Genomic DNA, 17,701 nt, shown 5'->3' with positions numbered 1-17,701 from the left:
AGCTTAGTCAGTGAGTGCATCTCACAGAAAACTGCAAAGTCTGGCTTGAAGCCTTTGCAGATGCACGTCACCAAGTATCCAAAAATGTTCAACCAGCTGTTTGGCATCAGCTGGAAGAGGGCTATGTCATACTCGTCCAAGATTGTGCGGACGAAAGGATGGAGGGGGAAGCGCAGTCCAACGTCTAAGGCCGCCCTGTAAACGCTGAAGGACCTTTGGCGCGGCCTCTCTTCTTCCCAAGCGGCTAAAGCGCGGGACTTCCTTGGAGGCTGGATCTCAAATCCCTCTCCAAGGTGGAGGAATGCCTTGTATTCCTCAAATTTGTGGTTCAGGTAGCCCAAGGCTGTGCTACCCACTGTGCAGGCGTACGGATCCTTGAAGTTGTCAATATTGGCAACATCCTCCTCGGCCGCCTCTTCGCCCTCTGCGGCCGCCGCTCCACCCTCGGCCGCATTCTCAGCTTCATCCTCTTCTCGCTGAGGAGCGCTCCCAAACTCGGACGACAGCACCCTGTCCAGGTCGGCCGCCTCCGCCGAGCTGCAGCTCCTAGAACAATAGCCGCCTTGGGGAGAGATAATGTCTTCAAGTGGCCGTTTGCCCTTATCTTTGGCACCGGCCGCCTGACTCCCAGTAGGAGGAGCTCTGCGAGGGGGCAGGTCGGACGGTTCATTAATTGAAACCCCTGTTCTTGGTCTGTCCGACCTGCTATATCGGAGATAGAGTTCTGCGGGAGTGGGCACGGACGCGTCAGCGTCCGCACGAGAAGAAGAAGGAGGCCCCTCATAGAGTAGCAACTCGGCCCCATCCATGACCGAGCTGGCATATTGGGGGAACCTCTACCCCGGAGTTTGCCCGGACGTTCCCCCCATTGTAGAAGCGCCTTGAGTTCTTTGACGCTCCTCAAATGAGGAAGTTACTTCCACGGCCGAGTAGTGAGTGCCCGTGGAAGCGGTCGTAGGAGTGGTGGAAGGGGTCTCTACGTTAACATTGTTTGGGTCATAAAGAGGCCTAGGGTTTACCAGACTTCCGTCTGGATTTCTGGCTGCATGACGATCATGTGTTTGCATCGTCCGTGCCATGTTCGACTGCAGGGACAGAGAAGAATGGGTGGATGTGAGTTGGTACGCACTAGAAATGGACCCACTCCATGAAGGAGACAACTCGTCTCCGTCCACTCTAGACTCCTCAGTCCCAGGCGAACGGCCGGCCTCATGAGGAGAAACGGACGAAGCCGAGTGTTGAGCCAGGTTTTAAATAAACAAAGAAATAAAAAGACAAGGAAAAGAAAAACAGGCGGCCTACCTCTGTACGTGTTGAAAACTTGGAAGCCTTGAAGATTGATCGGAAAATTCAACAAATGTTACCGAAAAACTCAAATGCGCGGCGGAGCTCTTGAAGATTCAAAGGAAAACGCACTTTCTCTCTCTAGAAGCTATGACTTCTCTCTAGAAATGTAAAGTTCCAAAGTGCCAAAATGAAGTCAAACCCCTTGTATATATAGGGAAAATTTATGGGGGTAAGATAGTAAATTCATCTTTCCCGCCTAACTTAGCTGAACGGTTACAATTTGAAAAAGTGACCTAGAATTTGGAGGGACAAGGAGTAGCTCCGTTAAATTAGGCTGAAAGGATGACCTAATAAACGGCGCGTCCAAAGGGAATTTGGCAGAGTTAAAGCTCTCTCCGCAGTGGCAAGACGGCCGCATCTCCCAAAAGTAAGACGGCCTATCTCCGTCCAGGGAAGTTGGCAAAGCTAAAGCCCTTTCCGCAATGGCAAGACAGCCGCATCTCTCCAAAGCAAGACGACCTATCTTCAACCAGGGAAGTTGGCAGAGCTAAAGCTCTCTTCGCAATGGCGAGACGACCGCCTCTCCCAAAAGCAAGACGACCTACCTCCGTCCGCGCCATTTGTATAGACAGGCGTTCGCTCTAAAATTTTCAGGCGGACGGAAAGCTGACAAAAACATAATACACTTGTACGCACCAAGGCTATTTGAGGTCAGAGGAGTCGGCCTGTAAGCGTACGAGCCACCCCCTCCGAGGGGCAAATGTTGTGGGTAAAAATACCCCGTATACATGGACCAATCCCATAGTGACACGTGGCCCAGTTATAGGGCGACACGTGTCGCCACGGGAAGATGCCACGTAATCCAGAGCCCTTAAAACCGCAGGCCAGTCTCGTCGCGACACGTGACCCAGTCAGAGGGTGACACGTGTCGTCACGAGAAGATGCCATGTGTTAAGGACATTTGTTCCCTTAACAATCAACATGCCAGAAAACCCTAGCAACGTCCCGAGAGATAACAATGGAAGCCGCAAAACGGCGCCCCCAGAGTAGCACGTGGCATTCGCTGATTGCACAGCCAATCACGTCACGCAAATCTAGGGTATAAACCCTAAAGAGGGGCACGAGTCCCACCCCTATAAATACCCCAATCATTTATGATGGGAGGGGGATTCAGACAATTGAAAACAACACAGCATTAAACAGCTCCAACTTCTCTCTACTTTCTCTCTCTAGCCTTTTTCGTTCTGATCATTGACTTGATCGTCGGAGGCGAATATTTCGTTGATCGGAATATTCGTTGTTTTGCAGGTGGGCCTGACTCATTGCCAGAAGAGCGTGACCAGTATCCCAGGAAATCCAAAAAACACCGAAACAAATACAGTGTATTCAAAGCATTTCTTCTTTTCCCCAAGTTCTTCAACCCTAAATTTCCACAATGTATTTTTAGTTTCCAATGCCTACTGAAATTAATTCTGTCCTCAAATTTCTACTTACTCTTTCTAAATCCAACTCATAGTCAATTTCTTGGTAAAATTTGAATATGAGGAGATTCGAACCGCGAACCACTTATAACAAAAGTAACTCTTCAACCATCTAATCCAATTATCGAGCATGTTACAAATATGGAAAACGAATATATATACTACCTCTGTTTCGTATTATGTGCAACAAAAGAGTATTATTTGTGAGACATAAAATAATCTTTTGTTGCACATAATATGAAATGGAGGTAGTATAAACCACACAGTTTAGTTATTAAAAAAAAACACAAACATTCATTCAAAAAATATAAAATAAAAAGACAGTATTAATGATTTAAGGCGGGTACTGAATTATCTTGACAGCTAGACTCTTTATTCCCCATTGTTTAAGAAAAAAAAAACTTCCTTTTACTCTTTGTTTTCATTATTGTTAAATTGATGTGCCAAAACTTTCTTATACTTTATTAAAGAAAACAAAAAAGTTTGCTTACAAAAAGACAATTGCAAAATACAAATCCATTAAAAAAAAAAAACTCTCATTGTACAATTACAAAAATAGTAACCCGGGACAACACTCGGGCTAATTTTTAGTTTTTACTTATTTATTGATTGAATGAGTAATTCCTTCACAATTTATATTATTTATAATTTCCCATATGACAATCAAACACATAATTGTAATTCCTTCCTACGAATAAAATTTCCTTGCATAAAAACTCTCAAAGGAAATTATTTCCTACATCTACAAAATGAGGCCTTAGATTAGAGACTTGTTCTTCTACACCTTTTTATAGTTTTACATCAACAATCTTTTTGTACACTTTAAATTTTTTTATCTCTGCTGAACTTTCTCCAAAATTAATTTCTTGATTTTCCATAAAAGAAATTCCCATTTATCTCCAAGTTTGATAAATAACTCTTAAAATTACCTGAATTCGTGATTTACAACCTTCCATTTTGAAGATTTATTGTATATTTCAAACTTCGAAAAGGTAGATGACGACATTTTTCTCATGAATCTCATGCGATCTCGAGATGCCACTAAGTGAGTTGCTATAGGACGACAATCGAACACTAGGCGCATGTGTTTGCTTTTGGCATGAATTTCGATTTAGAAGCCTTAAGTCATAATATATCATATGATAGTTTTGTTTTCAATCAAGTGCAATGACCAACTGTGTATTTTCCTCTGGTAGTAGGTTGGATTGTCATTACGACATTTGGCCGCTACAAACCAATTATTTTTGTGACAACTTTTTTACACTTATAATGCTTTTAAATTTAGAAGGTTTTGCCTCAAGCCTTGTAGTACTACTAGAGGTGATCAATCATGGTCTGGTCCAATGTGACCCGAAAATAGAGCAGGTTGGGAAGTAAAAAAACGCAATTTTAGTTCAAATCTCGAACCTGGCTCGAAAAATGCCTGCTACTTTTTTTTTACGGATTTCGGTGCGTGATATAATGTTAAGGCTCAACCTGATTTTATGATCACCTCTAAGTATTACTTTTTTTTTTTTTTTTTTCACGGGGAGCAAAATCATTCATTCATAATAAGAGTATCCATGAGTACATAAGGAGAGACCTCATCCGTGACTCTATTTTCCCAAACTTGTTCTACATTAAAAGGAATAAAACGTGCAAGGTTGTGAGCTACTTCGTTCCCCTCACGTCGGACATGAGACCAAGCAACTTGCTCAAATGCTGTACCTAGCCTTATGGCGTCGCAAAGGATGGCATCAAGTTCAGTCAAATGCGAGGCCCCCTTAGACAGCTTGTTAGTGACAATTTGGCAATCTGTTTCAATAATCACCCTTGAATAACCAAAGTTTCTCCCAAGTTTCAGAGCTAGAATGATAGCCTTTGATTCCGCAATTTCAATCTGCCACCATGCTTTCCACCTCCTGCATGCAGAGAATAACACATTGCCAAGGTTGTCATGAGCCACCACACCAACACCCACCCACCTCTAAGTATTACTTATTTATGAGTAAATTTTAAAGTGTGGGTAGAGTATGAGTGAAGAATAGTGAATAATATTTCTTTCCTTCTCAATTACCTTAATTTTTTTAATTTTTTTAATCTATTTAACATTTTTTTTCCGTGTTAAAGTCAATTAATTAAACGAAAAACTATATATCGGTCAAAGTATAACCTTAGATACACATAAGGATGGAGCAGGGTTAAAAAGTGTGGGAAAGGGAGAGATGTGTAGCACGTTGTACAATTGTGTGAGTAATTAAAATTAAAATCTGCAATTGAAATCGATCCATCCTTGTCCTTGATCTTTCATTCATTCCTTCCTTCCTTCCCAAAATCAAACTGTCTTCCCACCTAAACTTAATAAATAAAAAGAAAAGAAAAAGGGGTTCCTTTATTCCCCGGAATCTCGAATTCTCCGTCTCACCTTTGTAGATTAGCGATTACGAAACAAGGTGTAATTCTGTAGCGCGGGTTTGATCATCGGATCCGGTTGTGATCGAAGATGAGCACGGGCGAACTTCTGAATATCGATCCTTTGGAACTCAAGTTTGAACGTACAATTCATACTTCTTTCTTATTTTACAGATCTGTCATTTGTTTCTTCTTCTGATCTATTTCTTATTATGCAGTTGAGCTCAAGAAGCAGATCTGCTCTTCTCTTAATTTAACCAACAAGACCGATAGCTATGTTGCCTTCAAGGTTTTTCTTTTCTCATTTCTTCTTCTTCAATTCTCGCATTTCATCAATTATGTATAATGTTTATTTAATTAGGTTAAAACCACCAATCCCAAGAAGTATTGCGTTCGTCCTAACACCGGCGTAGTTTTGCCCCGATCAACATGTCAAGTTGTAGGTAATTAAACAGCATTTTTATTTTATTTGATTGATTATTGAGGGGTGTTCAATTTTTCTATTAATTAATTGGGTTTCTGTTAATATATACAGTTACTATGCAAGCACTGAAGGAGCCCCCTTCTGATATGCAATGCAAGGACAAATTTCTCCTTCAGAGTGTTATAGCTAATCATGGCACAACTGTTAAAGATATCACTCCAGAAATGGTAACTATATTTTCGATTAATAAGATATCATTTCCATTCATGTTATGTGGCATTCATGGCGGGTTACTTACTCGTGTGCTCTTCGTCCTCCAGTTTAGCAAGGAGGCTGGACATGTCGTCGAGGAGTGCAAATTGAGAGTGCTTTACGTTCCCCCACGCCAACCGCCTTCGCCAGTTCCTGAAGGCTCTGAGGAAGGCAATTCCCCTAGGGGTTCTGTTTCTGACAATGCTCATTTTAGTAATTCCGAGTCTGCTGTTGTAAGTAATTTCATGCTTTTTCTCTTTTTGTTCTCGTCGTTTCTTCACTTGTTGCTATTGATAATGGGTCTCTTACCTCAAATTCCAGGCATCAAGGACATTTGCTGAATCTCATGACAAACCTACAGAGGTAATATATTTTTTCGTTTTACCTGGCTTTGTCTACTGATTTATTTCATCAACCTGACATTGTTTTGCGAACTAAAATAATATACTTTAGGATCGTAATCTTATCAATCTCTATCACTCTGTGTGTGTACATATACATAAACACGCTGCCTGGTTTTATTGCGTTTGTGACTGTATGCTGGATAATTTTGCGTCTTTGCTTCATAATTTGAGGCATTATATTAAAATTGTTGAGTATTTTGCATGCTTGGATTGGGGGTAATATGTTAAGGGGGTAATAAAAGTCAAACTTGAAAAAACATACTTCCTCCGTTCTTTATTACTTGACGTGTATTCCTTTTTAGGAAGTTTCTTTTTACTTCACCTGTTTCCTTTTATGGCAAATATAATACTACACTTTTACTTATTTACCCTCATGACCAATTCAACATAGTATGACACTACACCCTCTTACCTTTCCTACTTCCTCTCTCATCACCTCAGTCAACCCCAGTTCATTGATTACCACCACCCCAAATCTTCCTCTTTCCTACCCTTTATCCATGGAAGCCACCACAACCACCACCTCAATTTTTTTTTGAAACATCAATCACCACCCTTATCTCTCCTCTTCACCGCTGATGGTCTCCCCCCTTCTCCCATCACACTCTCTCTTGTCACCTCCGCGTAGTTTCCACCACTGTCAAAGTACTCAAAGTTTACCAAATGTCCAAAATCGAGGCTGCGGTGGTCCAATCTAGCCGCAAAATTTAGATCTAAAACAAACACAACCAAATTCAACCTTTGTAGATACGGTTTTGGGTCTTAAATACGTAATAATTGCTTGGGTGTGAGTACTTGGAGAATGGGTATTTCTTTCTCACTCCTTTCTTGTCTTTACTTCGGCGGTGGTACTAATTTCGACCTTCAATCTTTCAATTTCGTAAAAAATGCTCATGTATGTGATGGTGGTTGTCTATTTAAAAAAAAAAAAAAAAATTTAAAAAGGGTATGGTGGTGGTGGCTTCGCGGGGCGGCGAAGGGGAGTGTGTGTGGTGAAGTGGTGATGTGGTGCGGCTGCGATGAAGTGGTGGCTCTGTGGGGCGGTGAAGGGGAATGTGTGTGGTGAAGTGGTGGTGTGGTGCGGCTGCAGTGAAGTGGTGGTGTGGTGCGGCTGCGGTAAAGTGATGGCTCCACAACTGTGCTGTGAGATGTACTGTATGTCTGTATGTGTGGGTGGAGGGGAAAGAGGGGAAGGGTAGGAGTAGAGGGGTAATTTGGTCTTTCACTTTTTTTCCTACTCTACCTTAAAACTTGTAAAATAGGTTGAGTAATAAAAACCAGAGGAAGTAAGAAATTAGAGGTATTATTGTAGGAGACAATGTGCTTACAAATGAAATAAGATAGTTGTGCTACGAGGAAAAATAGAGATGGAGGAATTATTATCCCCATAATGAGGGTAATAGTTACCCACCCTCCTCCTAGTGTAATTATTACCCCCAAAATGAGGGTATTAGTTCCTCTTTCTTCATCTCATGCCACACATCACTACATAATTTTCCTTAAAATCACACCATCACTATCTTCTCCTTCCTTATATTCACTTTCATTTTGCTTAATTTGACTTTTATTACCCTAGTAACAAATCTCCCTTAATTCAAGCATGTCCTAAATTGAATTTGTGTCTTTGTGTCTTTGCTAAGCAACCCTCCTTTTTTCCTCACCCACTCAATTCTCATTTAGGTTTGTCAAATGATACTTCCATTGCTTTTATTTACTTGCAATACATCTCACTTCATGTTTGCCAATATGTAAAATTTGTAAAAATTTGATGTTACAAAGGTATAAATGGAGATGTTTCTAACAAAATCTTACATGACTATATTTTTTATAAATAGTTGCCTACAAATCAATACATTATTGTTACGCAAAACGAGACACTTACGTTATTTTTTTTGCTAATTCCGAGCTCAATTTAGAACCTTAAAGGCTAAAATGGCCCCTAAAATCTTAACCGAATATTTTTCGACACATAAACCGATGAAAAAGTTAAGTCGGGCTGCAATTTACAATTTTTTTAAATGGCTGCAATTACAAAATACAAACTTTAAATGACTGCAATGGACAATTTTTCCTTTAAATCACTTGTTGAATAAATAAATCTAGAAAATCAAAGCAATCAATCTTTTGAGAATCAGAGTTATATACTTCAGAAATCTTTTTTTTTTTCAACTAAAAATTAACATCAACTCATACATTTCCTCCGTTCTATTAATATTGCGACAAAGGGCTTTTTGCACTATTCATCACTCTTATTTGACCATATAATATGATTTATATATTAAGCAAAATATAGTCATGTGAGATCTTATTGGATTCGTCTTATAAAATACTTTCACAATATCAACTTTTTATGATTTTTACTCTTACACAATTATAGATATTTAGCATTTGAAAAGTGCTTTGGGATGCGTAATTTCATCCTTGTTGCAATATTAATAGAAAAAAGGAAGTACTTGCAATACACTTTTTCGTTATTTAAGAAAAGTGGGTCTCACATTTTTTAACTCACGTCGAGAGATTGTAAGAGTATAATTAAGTATGCCATTAGCTTTAAATAAGGTTAATAGTACAAATTTATTTCCAATTATAGTGTGTTGCAAATATTGTGACTTTTCTATTTTAAAAATGTGATTGCAAGCATTAAAAGAGAGAGAGAGAGAGAGAGAGAGAGGCAAGCCGCTAAGGAAAGTGCCCTTCAGTTGGTGGGGATGCCCAAATAATTTTTTTTTGGAGAGAGAGAGAGAGAGAGGCAAGCCGCTAAGGAAAGTGCCCTTCAGTTGGTGGGGATGCCCAAATATTTTTTTTTTGTCCCCAATCCACATTCCAGCCATTTCTGTTAAATTCGTCCGTCCCTGAATATATAAAGGGAGGGGCTGTTAGGGTGTTCACTGTTTATTTTTATTCCTTTGACCGAGGAGTTTCTGGTGGATCTGAATTTGACATGGCTTACTAAGTCTCTACCAAGTTTGTGATGCAATCATGCAATTGACTCTCAAAAATTTGAAAAATTTAGCGAGTTTTATGTAAACTGCATTACTGCATACGCCCCCCCCCCCTTTTATGGTGATGGGTTGGGTTTTGGATCAATATTAAATCATAACCTTCACCATGGACTCGTAAAATAGCTTTGAGTACCCATACATTTTTTATTATTATTTTTTTTTTATTTTATGGTTGTACGGGGTTAGGGTATTCATTTGAACGGTGATCTGACTGTGGCTTCAATAGGGTATTAGCATAAATAGCTTGGGGAAGAAATCCACTTCAACAAATAGTAATGTCTTGGGTGTTTGTGGATAGGGAAACGAGGGAAGGAAGCAAGAAACGGAAATCAGTTTTTGTGTTCGGTTTAACCAGGGAATGAAATTCAAATCTATTAAATAATGTTTGCTACTCAGTACTAGATAACAGGTATTAAAACCCGCAAAGGTTTCTGCCACAATTTATCTTCTCTTAACACTCTCAAGTTACTCAACGTCTTTCATCGCTTTACCCAGCCCTTCTACTATCTTATTCATCCTTATGTTTGGCACATTCAACCACTATCTCCAAATTTCCATTAACGCCTTGAAGATTATGGGTTAAACTTGATTCTTTGGTGTGTGAAATTGGTTAAAATTTCCAAATCCGGAACTTGTCTCTCAATTCCATCCCACCATTAGACAAAAGGAAGTTAGTGGAATATTGAATCTCTCTTAGTGGGTATTGGAAGCATGTTCTACAGTAAGGGATGATTTGGTGGTGGTATTTCTGCCTTTTCCGGTAGTGGCGAAGTGCAGGTGATGGCCATGGTGGTTTATTCTGGTTTAGGCTGTTGTTGTGCTTTGTGATTGTATCTTTGATGATGGGTTTTGTTGAAGTTGATGTTGGCTGTGGATATGCTATAGCACCTAAAGGGTGTCATATGTAGGTTGGGGGAGGTTGTGTTTGTCGTAATGGTGGAAGTATGTGTGGTTGTTGTTGCAAGTAGGTGTTGTGGATTTTCGAAAGCTGAAAAATGTTAAATTAATCACTTCTGAAGGGAAATAGGTAAACAGCCAAACAGGGGAGATGTTTCAGTTTCCCTTTTTTATGAATTTTTCCAACCAAATAGTTCTTAATTTTTATGACATAATACTCACAAGGCTACATATTAGAAATTAGATCTATGGGGGTTTCGATGTAAACCTTTTCTCCTTCCCTTAGGACACGCTTTATAGTTTTCTGTATAGCCACCCTTTATTCTTTGTAATGTTAGTTGTCCAGCTGTGTATGTAAATGAGTGCAAATGAAGTTATTAGATTGCTGGTTTCTTTTCTCCTGGCCTGTTTTATCTGAATTCTGTCAGCTTCATAATAATGTATGCATTCTGAATTCTCTTCAAAATTTGAACACTATTTCAGGCAAAAGCTCTTATTGCAAAGCTGACCGAGGAGAAAAATTCCGCAATTCATCATAATAACAAACTCAGACAGGAATTGGTGAGAGCTTTACTGGTTGTCTAGTTTGTTTACAACTTTCTTTTATAAAGTTGGCCAAGCAGCTTTCGAAACCTTGGTACATGTCAATTTTTCTGCATGAGAATGAGACATTCTGTGTGATCTAGCTGAAATCTCTTACCAAAAATTCTGACACTTCTTATAAAAAGTTAAAACTATGTCTTTAAAGCTTTAAGACGTCTAGCTGAATTTATTTGGTTAAGTGGACATATTGCTTCATCAATTTTAATTTGGCAACTTTTGATAGGCTTTTATGGTTCTGAAATTTATGTTTTTTATGGAAAAAATGGGTGATATTCTGTGAGCATTTTTTAATTTTAATTCTGTAATAGTATATAATTGGTGCATCTCTACATTTAGTGTATGTAGTGTTGTAGTGATGTGGTTGAATCAGTGTTCCTGCCCATCATGCATCCATGCCTGCATTAATTTGTTGAATCAGAATATTTGGTTTTCATATTCATAAGGGGTAGAGCCCACCAACACCAGAGGCTCAGAGCTGAGAGGATGGATGGTGGTGAGCTAAATTAGTGACACATGACAATCACCCTCTCATTACATATAATAGCTACTGACAAGGTCCAAATGTCAATGATCTGTACTAGGCTGAAAAAGAATATTGAATTTGGTATGTCTTAAATAAAGAGTTCTCTTGTCCATATGCTTGCTAGACTTCAAATTTCATGTTCAGTATTTTTCTTACCTATCATAAAACGAAAAAAGTAAAGAGAGATGACTCTTGCTGGAGTTGTAACTCTAATCTCTCTTGATTGGTTTTGATGTAGTTTTAGGAAAATCTTGGTGCCTTTCATTTTTTAATACTATTATATATGTAGTACTTCACTACTTTGTAGTATTTCCTTATGTGCTGCTTATACAAATTCCTATGCTAATACAACAATATGCAGGAGCTTTTGAGGCGAGAAGCTAGCAAAAGCCAAGGTGGAGTTTCATTTATGCTTGTGATATTAATTGGTTTGATTGGAGTTATTTTGGGTTATATCATGAAGAAGGCATGAGGAAGCTAGGAATGACTGTTACCTTTTATCCCGTTACTGTTACTGTATTATTTACACCAGTAATTAGAGAAACGGATACAGGTGAATAGGTGATGGTGCTAGCTATCTATGCAGAAAGGGAAAAAGGTTGTTTAGGCGTGTTCATGTGTTTGTAGTTAACTGATTCACTAGTATTGATAAACTTATTGAGATTTTTTTTGTTCCCAGGTTTGAGACCATTGATGTTTTTGTTGCAACATCATTCTTTGCTAATTTAACAACTCTGTACTATTCCTTTTTTAGCCTTTTGGTTCACCATAACAGCTTAGTCAGTCATATTTGTGTACGTATGAAAAGAGTTACCTGTTACGTGCTGTATCTAGAGGGATGTTTACCCCTCGTTATTCATTTAATCTTCATGAAGTCAAGATTTAGATATTTTCCTTTATTATAATTAGGGCTACATTCGTTTCTTTTATATTGTTTTTCATAATTTTAATCTGCAAAATACATGATTTCAAGCTATGGCTAATTGGCTATAGACCAAATCAAAACAAAGAATTATGTATGAATTTGTGCAAAGAAGGGGATATACTCGTACAAGAGGAATTTACTGAAGTCACCTATTGTTAGTTTTAGCTATGATCTCCTGCTTATGCATCTGTACTGTCTTATGACCAATGATATCGATACTAGTCTCAACTAACAAGCAAGGCTTTGTGCACCAAAGTTTAGGGGAGTGATCAATCATTAGTATCAACCGGTAATTTACCTTGTTTGGTAACTATTAGTAATTAGTCTATTGTAGTACAATCTACTAGCCAGCTAGTTATTTATGTCAACGTTTGAGAGTAGAGGGTTAAAGGAATGATTTCAAAGTCATAAGGTAAATTTCCCACTAATTCTTAAATTCATCAAGTCTTAAATTCATTAAGGGTGATTTTTAGTCGTATTGTACAGTTGTACTCAGGGGTTTGTTTGTTTAATTTTCTTAAATTTTCAGAATAATAATGTGAGTTAAAAATAAAATAATACTTATTTTGATGCTAAAATTTCCAGATTTGCCATAAGCACACACTAATTGTTTCTAATATTGCTATTTTAATGTTTTAAAAAAGGAAAAAAAATATGCAACCCTAAGGGCTGCATATAAGAAGCTAAAAATGGAAAGAATTGGCAGTTAATAACCATTTATTACACCGATTTACTCGTAAATTGTCGATAAATTCTCAACTTAATACTAAAAAATGAAGTATATTAAATGTTTAAATACTGTATATAACATTACCCTCTAAAAAAAATGCATTTGAAAAAATTTAAAATAGCCTATATAGCTAATTAGCTACAGCTCTAATACTCGTACGTCAATTGAAAACACTATCTTCTAAACCTTAACTTTCAATTTTTTTATTTTTTTTTTTTGAAACCATTAACTTTCAAATTTTTAATTGAGATAATTTGGAAAAAAAAAGAGGGAGGGAAGATATTTTTGCATATAAGCTTGGGGAAAAAGAAACCGAAAGACCGTCGTTAAAAAAAAAAAAGGTTGTGTAGAAGCTTCTCCAGACTACTTCAAGTCTCCCAGAAACACGTAGAAGCACTTGGCAAGTGTGTAGAAGATTCGATACAATTCTTGGTTGTTCTAATCCACCGCCTTCTTTTGGCTATATAGACCACACTCCACAGTCACACTCCAAATCAATTGTTACGTAATACGGTACTGCTTACAATTCACAAATCATCCTCTCTTTTCACCTACGACTACCATTCTAATTTAGTCATGGCGTCTTTGGCTCTCCGACGACTCGCCGGCAAAAACTTTGTTTCCGGCAGTATTCTCCGACCACTTACCGTGAGTCGGTCCTTCAATACCAATGCTCAGATGGCCAGGGTTGATCACGATCACGACCTTGAAGATCGCTCTGACCGTGCTCCTGTCTCACGCCGTCGTGACTTTCCTGCTTCCTTTTTCTCAGGTATATTTCTTAATTCTTACTCTCTCTGATTTTCTTTTGAAATCGAAATGAAAATGAAAAATAAGAATCAATTGGAATGTGGTACATTACAATTACAGATGTTTTAGATCCATTCGCGCCAACGAGGAGTGTGGGGCAGCTGATGAACCTGATGGATCAGTTGATGGAGAATCCATTCAGAGGCATTGGAAGTGGAGGAGCTGTGAGAAGAGGTTGGGATGTTCGGGAGGACGAAGAAGCTCTTCAATTGAAGGTTGATATGCCTGGTTTGGCCAAAGAAGATGTCAAGGTTTCTGTGGAAGATAACACTCTCATCATCAAAGGCGAGGCCGAGAAAGAGACGGAGGAAGAAGAGCAGCGTCGGAGGTACTCGAGCAGGATTGAGTTGACTCCAAACCTCTACAAGATTGATGGTATCAAGGCTGAGATGAAGAATGGTGTGCTCAAAGTTATTGTTCCTAAGCTCAAGGAAGAAGAGAAGAAAGATGTTTTCAATGTTATGGTTGATTAATGTGTTGTTGATTAATGTGTTGGCTAGTGTTATTTCGCTAATATCAGTATGAGCTACTATATCGATTAATCTTGTTAAGGGTTGATTTTTGGTACTTTATGCAATCCTCCTCTAGTTTGTTCCAAATAAATTCAATAATCCATGTTAATATGTTGCCATGAAACTTTTACTTCTAATGTATAATCATCCTTTTTTTTTTTTTGTTTTCCAAGTATGAGTTTTGTTTTTTGTTTTTTTTTTTTTTCTAAGTTATTTTTTTTTTTTCAAAGTTATTTTACTATGGTAAATTTTTTCTTGACAAAGTATAATCACCCAATATTTAAGGAATGATAAAGTTATGCATTGATGTTCTTTCCGTAATATTAGAACTAAGAATGTTATTTCTGGTAGAATTCTAAATGTTATATAATTTCGAGAAGCCATATAGTTAAACCAAAACTTATTGTTGGAACTTTATAACCTATTGGTAGTTCCATTATAGTGTCAAATCTAAGTTATGACCTTGAGGGATATGTTAAATAAGGTCTAAAAAAGTGTGGAACAAATTTCGACCTTGTCTATTTAAGAGATTATGGAGATTTGTTGGGGGGCGGGGGTGTTTTTTTTCTTGGGAATTATAACAGTTAAATTTAGATTATAGAGATTGTTTTAAAATTTAGATTATAGAGATCGTAAGATTATAAAGATCGTAAAACGTAACAAAGTTAAGCATTTAGGTTTTTGTTGTCACCTTATAACGGCATTTTAGAATATAAAATAGGTAATTATAACCATTTCTTACAATTGTTGACTATTAATAATGCAACAATATTACTAAACAATCATATTTCAATAAAATCAAATTCGTTGTGAAATTTGTTACTCGTATAAACTTAACTTAATGGTCCTATGACCTTATTAAAGATACACTACGTATTCACTTTTCTAGAAGAAATTTTTTGATTGGTCTAAAAATGTAGATTATAACCTTTAGACAATTTATATTTCAGGTCTAGAAAATAAAGATGTGTAAATGATTTGTATGGCCTCACAAGACGTAGGGAAACCATTTGATGATTTAGGTGATTGGAACTACAGTATCAAGTTTGCTTGTACTCCGTATATTGTTTGTTGAGCTTCATTACATAGTAGTAGTATACTAGACTAGTATAGGAGTGGGAGTAATGAAAACGTACTCGTAGCAGAAAATGAATAGGGAATAGTATGACATTTATACCCCTGATACTAGCAGTGTGCAGGTGGCAGCTGGCACTACCCCTGCCCTGTTTTACCGATTTAAATTATATTCCCTCAGATGAGAGGAGAGATGAACTCATCATTTATATACTTGTCATTTAGTCATTACACATTCACGCAACACACAAACACTCACTCTACCCTCACTTCTCCACTCTTCCACGCCAACCCTTTTCTCAAATATCAATTAATCATTAATGGCAGCTGCTCCGTCTTCTTCCTCCTCCTCCTCATCTCTCTCTTCTGGTTCGTTGCTACTCCATTCCCATTCTAATTAAATTTGTTATTTTTTTGTTTAAATTTTAAAATAAATAAAATAACGAAATTGTGATGTTTTGTTTTTGCAGAGGAAGAGGTGAAGCTTCATCCCTACCAGAAGCACGGTCCCAAGGGAGCCTACGAGGCTAAACAGGTCAACGGAACCTGGACCAACGGTCAGAGTTGCCGTGGGTTGTACGTTAGGGTGGACATGCCCGGTGTCCCCGAAAGCGGCGGCGTTAAGATATGGAAGTACTCCGACAGCCGCACCGTTACCTTCACCGGAAAAGCACCGATGGTGTGGCCCCACTTTGATACATCGGACAGGGTTTATGGTGGCTATGTTATACTAGACAGAGACCCTACTCTTGTTAGCGTCCAATCTCAGCTTAAGAATGGCACACTCCATTTGTTCTTCCCTGCCTCTGATGGCTCCCTCCATTTTCTCTCTCCTTCTAACTCTTCTCTTCTCCAACCCCAACATTATGATGATGATACTGGTAATTTCTTTCCTTTTTTTCATTTCCACATGCAATGCATTTATAAAGTTGTAATTTTTTTTTTTTTTTTAATTTTATTTATGCAGTTGAATTCATCGAGCTTTTAGGGGAGCGCTTTATTACCTACATTGAACACGCCCCTGAAGAGCCTTCTGGTTATTAACTTCTTCCCTCGTATTATTAATAAGTAATTTCTAATATTCATTGACTTGTAATTATTATTATCATTATTAGGGATAAAATTGAGGGGAGGTAGGCCCGAGCACATCAACTGGCATCTGCTAAGTGGGGTTAAGGGGGTGTATGAGCACAAAATTGTTAATGTTGGTAACAATCAGCATCTGATTTATGTCCGATTGGATGTTCCAATGGTGAACTACCAATTGTTCTGCATCACCGAGAACGCGGACAGAAGCATCACCTTCGCCGTTGATGCTGCTCAAAAAGACTCCATGTTCGACGAGGGTTGCCGTGGCTACATTGGTTCCTTGATTCCTAAATGTGAATGCTGCCAGTACCAGATTGTTCAGCACGATATCAGAGATGGTGTCATTAGGTTTATAGCTTCCAAGAGCGCTTCTGCGGATCCTCCTTCCAATATTCATTTATATGAACCTCCTTCTAAGCCCGGTGAAGCTCCCAAACCAGTAGTATATCGTAACATCGAGGTGGTCATGGATAAGCTGCCGCGACGTTCCACCCAGTGTAGGAAGTAGCCAGCAAGTATTGGTTTGCTAGACTTAAATCAATACGTACCTAACCTTGCATTATGGTCTTAGTTGTAGGTTGATTGTCTATTATTATGATATCAATTAGCTAGTACTAATGTGCTTTACGTGCTTGTTTGAGTTTCATATCAAGCAAGCTCAGAGTAGTGGTTTATCCATGGTTTAATGCCTTTTTTGCTCTTCCCAATTCCCACTAATATATATCATCATATCAAGTTCTAAGATTTTAGATAGAGTAATATGTAAACTCTATTTAGTACTGAAACTTAAAAGGGTATTACAAGTTTATCGTATGATATTGACTACTTTGTATGTTGATTTATTTGTTGTTCAAAATATTTATTTCAATACTTCTAAACAAGATTAATGAATAATGAATGAATTAACCAGTAAACGATATGATAAATTTCATGACTAGTGGTAATTGGGATTATTTGTACGTAGTAGAATATAAGAGACTTTTGAGTATTTTAAATTGCTTTCACCAAATTTTTGTCAATGTTGGGGATTGTAGGATTGTAGCCTAGGTATACTTGCTTACCTTATGCAGTGCACCGAATTACGAACAGTGTTATAGGGTACCCTTAAGTGAAACAATAAAATCTGCGAAGTATTAAATTTAAAAATGAAAGATTACTGCCCACTTTGAAATTACGGAGTAGAATATAAGAGACTTTTGAGTATTTTAAATTGCTTTCACCAAATTTTTTGTCAATGTTGGGGATTGTAGGCTTGTAGCCTAGGTATGCTCGCTTACCTTATGCAGTGCACCGAATT

General features: G+C 38.0%; 3 protein-coding genes across 3 annotated transcripts; all 3 read left to right on the top strand.

Moving 5' to 3' along the window:
• Nucleotides 1-4,950: 4,950 nt before the first annotated feature.
• LOC110704648 (vesicle-associated protein 1-1-like) lies at nucleotides 4,951-12,153 on the top strand. Its single transcript, XM_021882467.1, has 8 exons — nucleotides 4,951-5,302; nucleotides 5,378-5,448; nucleotides 5,521-5,602; nucleotides 5,695-5,810; nucleotides 5,904-6,068; nucleotides 6,157-6,198; nucleotides 10,622-10,699; nucleotides 11,626-12,153. The coding sequence occupies exons 1-8, from the start codon at nucleotides 5,251-5,253 to the stop codon at nucleotides 11,734-11,736; spliced, it is 717 nt and encodes a 238-aa protein (XP_021738159.1). The 5' UTR covers nucleotides 4,951-5,250; the 3' UTR covers nucleotides 11,737-12,153.
• A 1,105-nt stretch (nucleotides 12,154-13,258) lies between these two features.
• Nucleotides 13,259-14,399, top strand: LOC110704647 (small heat shock protein, chloroplastic-like). Its single transcript, XM_021882466.1, has 2 exons — nucleotides 13,259-13,691; nucleotides 13,790-14,399. The coding sequence occupies exons 1-2, from the start codon at nucleotides 13,496-13,498 to the stop codon at nucleotides 14,200-14,202; spliced, it is 609 nt and encodes a 202-aa protein (XP_021738158.1). The 5' UTR covers nucleotides 13,259-13,495; the 3' UTR covers nucleotides 14,203-14,399.
• Nucleotides 14,400-15,371: 972 nt separating this feature from the next.
• On the top strand, nucleotides 15,372-17,229 carry LOC110704645. Its single transcript, XM_021882465.1, has 4 exons — nucleotides 15,372-15,684; nucleotides 15,786-16,196; nucleotides 16,283-16,351; nucleotides 16,431-17,229. Exons 1-4 carry the CDS (start codon nucleotides 15,636-15,638, stop codon nucleotides 16,910-16,912), a joined length of 1,011 nt encoding a protein of 336 aa, XP_021738157.1. The 5' UTR covers nucleotides 15,372-15,635; the 3' UTR covers nucleotides 16,913-17,229.
• Nucleotides 17,230-17,701: the final 472 nt, after the last annotated feature.

This window comes from Chenopodium quinoa, unplaced genomic scaffold (assembly GCF_001683475.1).
Source record: "Chenopodium quinoa cultivar QQ74 unplaced genomic scaffold, ASM168347v1, whole genome shotgun sequence".
Classification (NCBI taxonomy): domain Eukaryota; kingdom Viridiplantae; phylum Streptophyta; class Magnoliopsida; order Caryophyllales; family Amaranthaceae; genus Chenopodium; species Chenopodium quinoa.
This window is presented reverse-complemented; position numbering and strand designations above follow the sequence as displayed.

Bases quoted from the DNA above. Each gene is read 5' to 3' on its own strand.
- LOC110704648 (XM_021882467.1), top strand. From the start codon at position 5,251: ATGAGCACGGGCGAACTTCTGAATATCGATCCTTTGGAACTCAAGTTT. The intron at 5,449-5,520 runs GTTTTTCTTTTC...TTATTTAATTAG, and splicing joins ATAGCTATGTTGCCTTCAAG to GTTAAAACCACCAATCCCAA. The intron at 5,811-5,903 runs GTAACTATATTT...TTCGTCCTCCAG, and splicing joins AAGATATCACTCCAGAAATG to TTTAGCAAGGAGGCTGGACA.
- LOC110704647 (XM_021882466.1), top strand. From the start codon at position 13,496: ATGGCGTCTTTGGCTCTCCGACGACTCGCCGGCAAAAACTTTGTTTCC. The intron at 13,692-13,789 runs GTATATTTCTTA...TTACAATTACAG, and splicing joins TCCTGCTTCCTTTTTCTCAG to ATGTTTTAGATCCATTCGCG.
- LOC110704645 (XM_021882465.1), top strand. From the start codon at position 15,636: ATGGCAGCTGCTCCGTCTTCTTCCTCCTCCTCCTCATCTCTCTCTTCT. The intron at 16,197-16,282 runs GTAATTTCTTTC...TTATTTATGCAG, and splicing joins ACATTATGATGATGATACTG to TTGAATTCATCGAGCTTTTA. The intron at 16,352-16,430 runs GTTATTAACTTC...TATCATTATTAG, and splicing joins CGCCCCTGAAGAGCCTTCTG to GGATAAAATTGAGGGGAGGT.